General features: G+C 38.4%; 1 protein-coding gene across 5 annotated transcripts in view; it reads left to right on the top strand.

Annotated features, from left to right (window-relative positions):
• LOC121870611 (anillin-like) overlaps positions 1-13,639 on the top strand; it is a 53,280-nt gene that overhangs the window by 21,921 nt on the left and 17,720 nt on the right. For all 5 annotated transcript variants that reach the window (XM_042372449.1, XM_042372451.1, XM_042372452.1 and 2 more), the window contains 7 exons: positions 3,199-3,395; positions 4,304-4,428; positions 4,622-4,772; positions 6,943-7,146; positions 8,074-8,337; positions 8,602-8,734; positions 9,238-9,367. In XM_042372449.1, the coding sequence (XP_042228383.1) occupies positions 3,199-3,395; positions 4,304-4,428; positions 4,622-4,772; positions 6,943-7,146; positions 8,074-8,337; positions 8,602-8,734; positions 9,238-9,367 (1,204 nt within the window). The remainder of the gene's footprint in view (positions 1-3,198; positions 3,396-4,303; positions 4,429-4,621; positions 4,773-6,942; positions 7,147-8,073; positions 8,338-8,601; positions 8,735-9,237; positions 9,368-13,639) is intronic.

A 13,639-nucleotide genomic window follows, 5' to 3' on the forward strand; every position in this document is an offset into this window, starting at 1 on the left:
GCACTGTGGCCATCAGTAGTCCATGATTTTGAGGGATTTGAGGATGACACAGAGTTGGACCAGGAGATTGTGTCCATTGGTCAGTCATTGGGTCTTGAAGTGGAGGAGAAGGATGTGGAAGAGCTTGTGATGTCTCATGAGGAGGAACTTACTCCTAATGACTTGAAGGAACTGGATGAGATGTTACGGGTAGAGGCTGACAGTGGTGAGGAGGAAATTGAAAGTGATGACCATATGTCAGCTAAACAGTTGAAAGATGTGATTTACCACTGGGAGAAGTTCAGGGAACTGGCTTCAAAGCACCCAGAAGTGGAAAAACTGAACTAACTTTGTGTCATGTTGAGGACTCAGTGGTCTCCTTCTTTAAACATAAGTTAATGGTGAGGAGGACAGATGCCCCACAGACCACAATTGACACTTTCTTCAGTAAAAGGCAGAGGGAACAAGATGCTAGCCCTCAGCCTTCCACTTCAAGAAGGAGAGAGGATGTTCATGGTGGAGAATCTGTCAGTCCAGAGGTTCCTGACATTTTCATGGAAGGTGACTCACCTTCCAAGAAGCAGTAAAATGTTTCTCCTCCACCTCCACTTCCTTCTCTTCTCCCTTCTCCTCCTGCACCTCCCACTTCAAATGCACATCATCACCATCATCCAGGAGCCTTCTACATACACACCTCAAAGTAAGTAAATTTTTCCGCCATTTTTGTTGAAGTTAGGAAATTTTCGGTGAGCTGGAACCAATTACCCAAAAACCCATTGAAACAATGGTTTCGGTTAACGAACGTTTCGGTTAACGAACGACCTTTTGGAACGGATTGAGTTCGTTAACCGAGGGGCCACTGTACTGCACTTATAAGTGTGAAAGTCACGATAACACGGACCAGCATACAATCCTACTTTGTATTCAGGACACCTTGTGGTGTTGCATTTCCGTGTATGAGGTCTTGCAGTCAGACACTCTGTTTCTTAGTTTTACCATCCTCTTTGTCCATATTGTTGAGATAATGGTATATTGTACAGCGTTGTAAATAAACTCAATAAAAACAATTTTGTTTCCAGTTTGTAGCAGGTACAGGTTATAGGAATTGAGAATAACAACATACATAACACAAAATAAAATAATTTGTGATACCATTTCAATGTCTTCTTCATGCTGCATGAGGAAGACATTGAAATGAGTCATGCATTCAACAGCTTTTATCAATACGTAGTCTCGTATTTTCATAATCATGGTCTTTTATTTTGTCTTAGTGTTTTCTGCTGTCCTTCATTTACCTTTTATTAAGGGTAGTCAACACTGACACCTTCCATTTATCTTGACAGTTTATAGCTAATATTTTGCAAGATGACTGCTATTCACACTGGCCACGATGAGTTACTGCAGAAATTTTGGGCATCTTTTCTGTTTTATTTTATTACTGTGCCACACATTCTGGTTTGTTTAAAGTGAATAGGGTGACACAACAGGGGAAGTATACCAATTATCTGTGTATAGTGTATACTAGGTGTCCCCTTCCCAAATATCTGGTCAAAGGTTTCTTTACTATTGCACCTGAAATGCCCAGTGGGTCAATTTTAGGTACAGTAGTACCTCAATACACAGGACTAATTGGGGCAGACCCCAGTCTGGAAAATCAGTTACTATAATGTTATTACTGCTCTTCAACAACTAAGGCCTTTAAGTGCATAACAATAGAAAAACAAAGACGACGACTGGATTGAAAATCAGACATATATATGGTTGTCAACAATTGTTTTTACCGAGATGATTGGTTACGTACTGTACTGTGTAGTGTTATACAGTAATATCTCCATTAGCCGGAGCTGAAATTTTCTCGGAAAATTGTTCTCAAAGCCGGAAAATTACTGCTTTGGGAACTATTTTCCGAGGGGAACATTTCCCGGAAAATTCTGTGAAAATTTTCCCGATACCCAGAAAATTCCGGGGATATGGGAGCTTTTTCCGGGTTTGAGAGATGAAGATCCAGAACATTTTCCGGAAATTCCAAGAAAAATCTTCTGGTATCCGGAAAATTACGGGGATGGGGGATATTTTTCTGGGTTCGAGAGATGACTTAATGGGCAATTTCTGGAACTTTAAAGAAAATTTTTTCTGTTGCCCTGCACCAATTGTTCCGGCTAAATGGGTATATTGTGTGTGGGAGATGAGAGAGATCTGGGAGCAGCATGCAGGGGAGGGTATTGTGGTAGGGTGGCTCCCTTCCCCGAGATCCTTTTAACATGTCTTTATGCAAATTTACCATAATTCTCATATCATTTAGGTTCGTTTGGTGCCGGGTGGGATAAAATATTTTAGTAAAATAATCACATTTTCCCGAAAAAAGAATCCCACACTCAACACCATGAGTTTGTTTACAAAGGGCAAACAGCTGATTGGCCTAGCTCCCTCACCACTCATGCTTATCACATCTGTCTTCAGCACTTAACAAATTACAACTGTAATGTATTTATCATTACCTAAATAATATTGTAATTTGTTTATCATCACTTAATAAATAATATTGTAGTGTACATTACAGGTATTATGTATCTGCATATACCCTGGTTTATTTATTAATTAGTTGTCAAAGTGTACAGGTAGCCAAATTGAGCCATCATGTATCACTCAAATGTAACAAATAATGTTTGGAATATATTTCTAGATGAAATATTAGAGTACAGAATTGTATGTTATAATGACACCACAGTAAACTGATTTGCTGAGCTCTCGAGGGTTATTACTGTACATATTGGAATGCCTCTACCCCTAATTATGTTCTTATGGGGGAAAATTCATTATAAAATGTCTCACTATACAGCGAGTCACTTTTTTCCGTAACACATCCCTGACATATAATATACAGTATCCTGTAAATTTTTTCCTATCTTCTTAACACACTCTGCCAGCCTCCAGTAGGACAGTCTTCTGTTCCCACAGTGTTTCTGCTTCACTAGTCGTCAGTCTTTGCTGCATCATTTCTCAGCCAGCTTTTGAAACTCAAGTTTTATACTTTCATTCCTCAACTTCTGATTCTTCTCATTTTATTTATTTATTTATTTTTGCTTAAATTTTGTCCTTTATGATTTTGGAAGGGAAATTACATAATGCACTGTGAGTATGTGTACCAACCAACCTTGTAGACTTCTTTTTTTTTCTTTCTTAGAACGTTAGTGTATTTAATTTTTTTTTTCTTTTCAGGTATCAACCACAAAGCCAGGGTGGATTGAGTCGGTGTGGCCCTGAACGCAAAAGCTGGCGGGACTTGAGCCCCCACAAACCTCAGCCTGTGGGTAAGGTGGTGAAGGGGGAGACTGCTGTGCCTGATGCTGCCCCACTCGTTGATCAGCCTTTCATGTCATCTGTTAGAGAAAGAGCCGCTGCTTTTGATAATGCAGGTTAGTATGATCTGTTGCAAGTTAGTCAGAATTTAATATCTTAGCAAAGTGAGCTTTAGCCCCAGTAAGACTTCAAACACACAGTTTTGTAAAATGTAGAGATGTTGCTTCACACAACCCAGCAATACCCGCCAACAGTTCATCCATCCACATTTCCATCTATCCAGTACCACTTCTATGTTTTTTTCTCACTTATCTTTCTCTTCAGATAGTAGTTAACACCTTTTGTCAGTTTTTCATTTCCCATTCCATTATGATGTCCAAACCATCTTAGTACACCTTGATCAGCCCTTTTTTTGACACTACCTTTATTTTAGAGCTCCTTATTTACTGGTTTCCATCAGAATTTCACTGTGTATTGCTCAATAATAATTGCAGCATTGTTTAATAAAAGAACCACAAAGTTTTTATTATGTAAACGATTTTGCATGAAAGAAATTGTTTTATCTTAAGGGAGATGAATTGGGTATTTAAAGGAATGGATATGGTTAAAGTCTACATTTTTGTGTCTGTGTGCCCAGAAGAATGAGCAAATAGTGATTTAATGATTATCAGGTTCAGATAAATGCTTCACTCATTCAAGACAACAGTGGGAGTTAACTATCACGATGTTTAAGAATATTGTAGTCTTGTTATATGGTGGTAGTATTATAGGTATGTAGCTTGAGAATTGGCTAAGAGGCTTGAAGATTGAATTGTGAAATTAGGGAATCTTAAGGATCTGTGGTGGGTGGGTTAGTGTGGTAAAGCTTTTTGAATATTTGGAGAAACCGAGTCATCTTGCAAGTCTGAAGATCCAGTAATAAGATCTATTATTTTCTCTGCTCAGTAGTAAACAAAAAGATCAAGAATAATACAGTTTTTAAGTGAATGTCTTATTTGATAATACTGTACTGTTTTAATTACAGGTGGACGTGAGCTGGCAAAGGATCCAGCAGAAATGAGTGTGCAGGAACGTTTAGCATTGTTTAGCAAAAAACAGGGTGCAGCACTGGTCCCAAAAGCACCTTTTGGTCAACCTGTCTCGGCAAAGGTGAATTAATATTATTTTTAGATATGGTACTGATCAATCAGCAATCAGTTTTAAATTGCGAGATGAAATAGTAGACTGTAGACTATTGCTGTATAGAACATCGTTGAAAAGTATTGTGCAGAATTCACTTTAATATTTATTAAAAATAATTCAGTAGATTATTGTTTTGTTACCACAATGATTCTTAATACAGGCGCTTCATGGTGATGTAGCAAGTGTGTCTAGAGAAACATCCAGTAAGCCCACAGTAGCTCACTCACAGCCAGTCCATAAGCCATCAAAGAGACTAGCTTCTGAACCATCCCCAGTCTTTGCTGCCCAAAAGCTGCAGCAGATACAAAGAGGTAAAGGTTTGGTGTGAATAAGGAAATTTGTGTTAATCTTATTTTTATGTCCTGTTGAAAAACGAAACTGTAGTTTATTATAAGAATTTGTTGTCTGAGCCGGTATTGCTACACATACTGATGCATTGTGTCAACAAATGTGTTATGTACAGTTCCATAATTACAACATGTATATCTTTGCTCTATGGTATTCTCCTTACATAAGATTATCAGAAATTGTTTATGATGTATCTCCAGACTTTCATCAATATGTATACCCATAGTGTACCTTTTTTATATTTTTCCTTGATATAAAAGGAAGATATATAATCACTAACAGCAGATCTCTCCAGTTGGGTGACAACCTCAGATGTACAGCAGCAAACTTTATTCTTGTGATAAAGGTGTACTGTATACACCTGTGACAAGTACACAAATAACACACAAATAGTCCCCAAACATGTCCACACTATTAGTTATGTACTGTATAGGGAAATAACAGGCATGGCTTGGCAGAGATAGAATTAGTCACATGATATTTATGACAACTTAACAAAAAGAGGAGAGGCATAATTCTGACATGTGTATTAAATGGCAGTATACATTAATCACAATAATATTTCACACACTTATAACAAGCTTGACGAGGCAATTGAGTGTGTATAGTCAGTGAATCGATGTCTGTACTCATGTATGATCTCTTATGCCCCAATGTAATTCTCACTATGTACACAAATGTGCAGCCTCTGACTACTGCTTCCTCTCTGGTGCAGCAATGCCTCCCATTTGTGCCCTGCACCTGTGTCATGGGGGATGGGGATCAGTTCAGAATGTTCTCATCATTTAACACTAGCGTTTGCCAGAATAAAATACCTAAGGGGTACTTTGCCCTCTAAAAGGTTAATCTGCATTACCCCCAGGTTCTAATCCACTCTAAAGGTGGACCACGGGCATTAGACTAAGTGAGGAGCCGGCTGAGGTGACGTTGCCAGGCGTTGTACCCCAGTCCTTGCAGCCAATCCCATGCCAAATTAACATATAGCGCCTGTTATTGCCAACACCCGAGTGCATGCATTTGCCCTGCTAGGCCTAGTCTCGCACCACGCCAGGTGTTCCTCCTTCCCAAGGACGATGGCATGTCACAAGGTGTGAGCGAGCCGGACTGGCAGCGCATATGACAGTAACAGTTGCCATTTCAATCTGTCTGTCTTTTATTAGGCCACATATCTTAGTATCTCCAAAACTGTGTGTCATGGAGGGATGAATATTCCAGTTCAGAAGTTTGTGTGTTCTGCTATGCCAAATTATAGTTCCTCTTCATTTAAAGTTATTGCTCACGCCTGTATTACGAAACAACATCTTCCCTTGAAGAGGGTCGTCGTGTTTCAACCTGAGTTTTAAACTAAATGAGTCCTGAGGGGCACCGCAGTACTGAACTTAACGGGGTGGTGTGGCGGGAAAATTAACTACATTAATTCCAATATTATAAATAAATTTTACTGGAATTAGTTAATTTAACCGCCACACCACCCTGTTAAGCAGTGTCTGAAACTCATTTGGATTTAAAATTAATGACCTTCAAGATTGATCTCTTTATATTTAAAAAAAAAGTCACTTTCAAATCCTGCTTCCTCTGAGTCACAAAACAGTTATTTATTCTATCCCAAATACTGTATATTATTTCGCTAAACATTTTCATACACTTCTTTGTCAGAATTTTATGTTTTAGATAACTTTGTTTTTGTTGTAAACACCCCCAACTAACAAGTTCAGGGGAACATCATCATACTGTACATCTGTCTGTCTAGTGCTGTTGTCTATTCATAGACAACCTTATAAAAAAAATTTTGTATGCAGAATTTATAGGTTGAGGATGATGCTTGTTGGTTATCAAGTGAAGATCGAGGGGATAAACCATTACACTAATAGCTCTTGTTTATTTTGTAAGGCATTCCAAACTTAGTGCCAATGTTTGTGGCATCAGGTTATCATTAGTATGCACATCCACACACACACACACACACACACACACACACACACACACACACACACACAAACACACACACACACACACAAACAAACAAACATGACGAATTTACAATGTAATTCAAATATACGATATAGCCACCACAGTTTTACATTAATTTAAGTAGCTTTAGGATAATAAGTAAAATTTTCATTGTCATGACAGGACACCGGTCACCGTCGCCAGAAAGAAATCAGCCAAACTCTTATGAATCACAGAAAAATACTTTTGAGAACATAAAAGATAACTGGCGTGATAATGAAATAAACAGTAAGATCCAATCAGAACGACAGAAGGAGATGGACCTGTTGTTAAATAGATTCAAGAAACCCAGACAAAACACTACAGCACCAAAGAGTACACTGGCCGGTAAGCCTCCAAGATGCTCATTTATCCACTGTGGTTGGTTTCTTGGCTCTGTTTTATGCATTTTATTCCCAAATAATCATCTCTCAAGTGATATACAAAATGTTTTCAGCTTTGGCTTGTAAAATTGACTTCATTTCACAAATTTTAGTTTCAAGTTGGTCATATTTTGCTTAAAGTTGAGGTCAGTGAAGACTTGTATTAATTTATTTTGAATTTATTCAGTTTTAAGAAACATTTTCATGCAATAAATACAATTGTAGGGCTTGCTTGACATTGACTATTGAGCTTAGCTTTAGATATATTGAGATGATATTGATGTGGACTGTACCTGTGGTGAATGACTCATGATGGTACAGTGGGTGGAAGAGATGGTTTGAGTCAGTAGCTGCCTGGCTCTGGTCTTGGGATGTATCAAAGATGACAAGAACTTTAAAAAAACAAAAACAGTATGGGGTGAGAATAAGGGAGAATAGCATGGTGACATCCACATTTGCATCTGATGCAGATTCAATTCTGCTTTGAAGTGTTCAAAAACTGTATTGAACTGTACAGGTATATATGATGTCATGGTGGCTGGATGGACTGGGCCCAGTGTCTTTCTCCATGGGAATGAGGTTGAGACTGACCTGGGCTGATCACTTGGTTGGGAAGTTGTTATATGGCTAACCTCACACAAGCTTGGTGAGTGGCTGTAAAACAATGATGGTGGCAATGGTGTATGTGGTTGACCAACAAGGGGTGGTGAGTGTTGCCAGATGAAAGATTTGCTATGAGCGGAAAAGGATGTTGATGTTTGTGTTTCTTCCTTGGGACAGTGAATCCAAGTTTGTCTGAAGTGACAGCACATTTTAGAGTAAGTGTATCTCCTTACCGTAATGGAAATCTTTGTGTTGGTTTTATTTTTGTTTTAATTCATTGTTTTTGCAGAAATACCAAAGTATGCAGTAGAGTCAGAGTCTGAGTACTTGGAGAGTGATGAATCATATGCCGAATCAACTTGCTCCGAGGACATGCTTGGTCGAGAAGACGTGTCGGGACCTCCCAAGCCTCCACGACTCTTCCTAGAGTCTTCATCAGTACCAGTGGGTTGCGAGTCATCTCCGCCTCCACCACCTCCTCCTACCTTCCAGAAATCACCCAGTCATCGGTCCATGTCCTCTCATAGTAGACTTAACTCAACTGAAATAGGAGGTAGGTCTGCTGTGTGCTTTGTAAGCTAATATGAAAAAGTGAGCTGCTCTCTACACTTATTGATCTTTCACTCTGTCATCAGCGCATTTAAAGATTACTTAAAGAATTTATAATTGAGAAAATGACACAAAAATGGTCATTTGTGTTATCTTGTGAAAGTATATTTGGTATGAAACTTTGGTATCCTTTTGTACAAATGTTTTTTATTGTTTCTTGTCAATCATTGCATTGGCACTTGGTTTTTCACCTTGCACGTGTTTACAGAAGTCCGTGTGTCTCCCAAGAAAACATTTATAACCAAAGTGAAGCCTGGTTGTATCTACCCATCACTCTCTGACATTGAGTCTCACTCTGAAGCTCCTGAAAGCCAAGATGAGGAGGATGTACGAGACTCAAGGTATTTCTACCACAATGACGTGATCTAATTTCCATTATATTTTATGACTGCATTATGTATCCTTGTAATATTGAAATGATAGTTTTTGGATATAATAATGGCTTCATCCAGGGTTCTGCTTTAATTGCCATACTGGTACCCAAATATACAGGAGGTTCCGGGGTTACTAACGGGTTCGGTTCCTGAGGACGTTCTTAATTCAGAGTTGTACGTAAGTCGGAACGTGTGCTATGTCCGTACCGTACTTACAGAACAATGTTTAAAGTCCCACTACTATATCATAGCCTAAGTCCTTATTTACATCTAAAATCAGAAATTAAGACAAGAGAAGAAATAGAATGACAAAATACAGTAAATGAAAGTAAGAAATGTCATCAGGTAAATAAAATACTGTGTTTCAAGTTTAACCTCGTTCATATTGGCGGGCATTCGTAAGTCGGGGACCCCCTGTATATATACTTTATCTATTGATGTAATTATAGATTTTTTCCATTTCATTTCAGTTTTTCTGAGAGTGTATTAACTTGTGCATCAATGGAGAGTCTAGGACATAAAATACAGCAGGCAGCCTCTGCTAATGTGAACAAACCCCTGTCCATGATTGCTGAGACTACGGAGTCGTCCCGATGTGATGTAAGTTGAGATTTTATTCCAATTAGACTCGATATTCGTATTTACTGTTTATTTTTTATATATTTTTTATTTTTTCGAGAAAATGATGTAAGCCACAGGATATTTAGTGATGAGGAAGAGCATGCACGTCATTTCATTTTCCTTATCCTCTCTTAATTTACTGTTTACCTACATAGAAATTGACAAGGCAAGATCAGAAACGTGCATACTTCTTTACCACAAACAAAACCCCTGATATTGTACATTCATACCATACCCCATGCTGTGTTTACAGCTTAGTTTATCAAGGAAGAGATACTAAACTAAGTCATATTTGTACTAGGAATTAGGGATGTTATTTACAGTACAGTAGGCCCTTCAAATTCACGGGGGTTAGGTTCTCAAAATGGCCGCGAATCGCCAAGTCCATGAATAACATTTGTTGACTGGGGAGGTAATTTTTACTTGCATACAAAGAAATGTATATTCCTTTTATGTGTTTTCCCTTAGGACAATTATTTCTTTTACCCTTATTGTATATTTTATATATTGTATATATATATATGTGTGTGTAGAGATACACACACACAAAATGCCCACAAATAAATAATAATGGGAAAATCCTCTCACAAATAATCAGAAACAAATTTTTAATACATTTGTTTCTGATTATTTGTGAGAGGATTTTCCCATTAATATTTATTTGTAGGCATTTTGTGTGTGTGTGTGTCTACACACACACACACACACTCATACATACTGCATATACAATACAGGTAAAAGAAATTATTGTCTCTAGGATGAATGGCTCCCTGTCCTGGCTGCAAAAATGCCAGCAACTTTGAAACTACCCACAGACATTCTTGGGTACAGCCAGGGTGTCCTCCACGAATAATAGAGGACTGAAATAAAAATCCATGAATTATCCGGGCGTACTGTACACTATCTTGTGATTTTTAGGGGTGTACTGTTCTAGATAGACTATCTGTCTAGCTTATTGATATTTTCACCCTGTTGGATAGATATGATTTCCAACTTTATATAAATACAGTTGAATAATGACAAAAAAAAACGAAAATGGATAATAAAAGGACTCAGTTATGGCCAAGTTGGCCTATTATTAGTCCTGGATTATTTTAATTTATATACAGTATAGTAGTCTGGTGTTACAGATCTCCTATTTTGATGTAAACTGTAGCTGTTCAATTGGTGTCATTGTTGTTGTAGTGGTTGTCATGCACAGTTTTTATTAATCTTTTCTGTATAGTGATTTTCTACTTACCGGTAATAGTTTGTCCAAAAGGTGCTTCTGTTTCTGTAAATATACTTCGGTAGGTACTAGCTTGGCTGAAACTATAATGTTTTGGGACATTATTTTGCCTGAGCAAAGTTTTGGGTTAATATTACACATATACAATGGTCCCTCGGTTAACGAGCACAATCCGTTCTAGAATGTTGCTCGTTAACCGAAAAACTCGTTAACTGAAACCGTTGTTTCAATGGGTTTTTGGGTAATTGGTTCCAGCTCACCGAAAATTGCCTAAATTCAACAAAAAAGGTAGAAAAGTACACTTACTTTGAGGTGTGTATGTAGAAGGCTCCTGGATGATGATGATGGGAATTAGAATGGGGGTGGAGAAGGGAGAAGAGAAGGCATTAGGGTGGAAGAGAAGTCACCCCATGGCGCCATTTCACCCATGAAATTTTAGTTCTCTTGGTGCAATTCAAGATTATTTTCTTTAAATCAACACTGCACTGCATTATATATTGTCAATATGTAAAATAAATTTCAAAATGACCAAAAATTTGCTTGCAAAAACAGAAAAAAGGCATTTAGTTGAAGAGAGATGTTACCTCCACTGAAAAGGTACAAAGACTGACGCCTGTATGGTGTGTTGAGAGGCTGGATGGCACGCATAAAACTAGTTTCATTACCTTCAATTATGTTAATAATTGTTAAAATGAGTAAAAAATTTAATATTAAACTTTTAAAATTATTGAATAGTATAAACTTCTTGATATTTGCTAAAATGGTAAGGAATTTAAGCCCTAGAACCGATTACTGTATTGGCGGACTAATACTACAGCTGGTGGATGCCAAATGCAAGTGAAATCATGTTCAGGTTGGCTCGTAAGAAACTCGTTAATCGAGGGATTGCTCGTTAACCGAAGTTAAGAATCTTATGGAAGGCAACTCGTTAACCGAGGCGCTCGTTAACCGAGGGACCACTGTATACAGTATTGTGAATATCTATTTCAAGAACTGACTTTATTATTATTTTGCTGCCCACGTCCTTTGATGAGTATTGGTGTAAAAGATATTTCTGCTGTATACATTAGTAATTGTTGCTTGATAACAGTTTTGGTGAAAATATTTGGATATTAATGCAATTGCACATATCATATTGAATTTTTAAAATTTATTTCTCATTGTACTTAAGAGTGAAAAGTTAAAAAAAAAAAGGATAAAGAGAAGATGGAACATACTGTAATTCTCTTGGGTAACATATTAAAATGCATCTTCCCATTGCTACATATTTCAGTTTGAAATAATTTATATTTTTTAAACTACAGTAAACCCTTGCTATTCACTGGGATTAGGTTCCAAGGAATGGCGTGAATTGGCAAAACCACGAATAGCTACTTGTACTACCTTAGTGCACTACTGAATACCTATATGTCTGAGAAACTTAAGTCACCAATACTACTTAACTTTGAATGTGGAAGTTTGGAGCTTGATGAAGTGTACTGTAAAATAGGATGAAATCTGGTTACTGAAGCATAGGGAGACTAACAGGATCACTATTGGAAGAGGGTGATGCAGTGGTGGTTGGTGGAGAGGCAGGTGGTGGGGTGGCACATGGCAGGGAGGTGGGTGGTGAAACAGTAGCAGCAGCTGACCGAGTAGGTGAAGGAGACGAATCAACTGGGCGAGCAGCTGGTTTTTTCTTCAAAAACATGGTGATTGGTAGTTGTTTCCTCTTGGTTTTGAGGTCTTTAAACATTTTGTGGTAGGGAATCAATGACTGGTTGGTTTCTTGGACGATCTTAAGGTTCCATTCCATGGAAGGGTCGTGATCAACAATGAAAACGGTTACTACCTTCACATGTCGAAATTGTTCAAGCCCCCCAACCTTCTTGTTGCAATTCCATAATTTTTTCTGCTTTATCTTCCTCAGCACTTTTTACCAATTCTTCCAAATCTTCTTCTGTCAGTTACTCTTTGTGCTCATCAATCAACGCTTCGATGTCTTCAGCGGCCATGTCCACAAACCCCTCACCACCCATTTGATGTGCAACACTCACAATGTTATTCACATCCTTTACTTTAGACAAATCCCTGGAAGTTATTCACACACTCAGGCCATAGGTTTCACCAACAAGCATTCACTGTCTCTGGTTTGAGTTCACTGAATGATTCACAGATGTTGGCTTTAAAGTCTGCAATGTTGTACTCCTTCCAATACTTGCTAACATCAAGGTCAGGGTCTGAGTCTATGGCACTATGGATATGACCAAAAGAGCTTCGGGTGTAATATGCCTTGAAGGTGTGTATTACACCACCTCTACACCTGGGTGGCTAAACTGCAAACTTTCTGGGTGGGCTGGTGCATTGTCTATTAAGAATAGCACCTGAATGCCATCTTCTTGGAAGCAAGGTACTTTTCCACTTCTGGGATGAAGCATTTATGGAACCAATGCCTTTTTGTTGGGGTTTTTGTTTTGACCTTTTAAAGCCCTGGGGTTTGCTGAGTGGTAAAGCAAACCAGGTTTAATCATGTGGCCAGCTGCACTGCCACAGAAGATGAGTCACTGTCTTTGGCTGCCTTGAACCCAGGGGTATGCCTCTCCTGCTTGTTAATGTACATTCTACCAGGCATCTTTTTCCAATATAGACCAGATTCATCGACATTAAAAACTTTTTTTAGCTCTATAGCCTATATCTTCTATTTTTTCCTTAATTTCGCGGGAAATGCATCTGCAGCTGTGTGGTCAACTGATGCGGCCTCCCCATTCAGCTTCACATTGTGGAGAGAGAATCTTCTCTTAAAATTCTCGAACCAACCTTTATTGGCACTAAAAGTTGGTTCGGTAGCTGCACCTAGCCCGGTCACCACCTGTTGACTCGCACAAATGGGCATAAAGACGGTCTTCTCATTAATCACGTTGTTGTCAATCGGCACATTTATGCGGGGCTGGTCTTCAATCCAAATGTTCAATGATTTTTCAGTTTTCGCAGTGCTTTTGTCACGAACAATCTGCGCCATTTTAGCACTTACAGGAGCACTCGCT

This window comes from Homarus americanus, unplaced genomic scaffold (genome assembly GCF_018991925.1).
Source record: "Homarus americanus isolate GMGI-L3 unplaced genomic scaffold, GMGI_Hamer_2.0 scaffold56333, whole genome shotgun sequence".
NCBI classification, from domain to species: Eukaryota; Metazoa; Arthropoda; class Malacostraca; order Decapoda; family Nephropidae; genus Homarus; species Homarus americanus.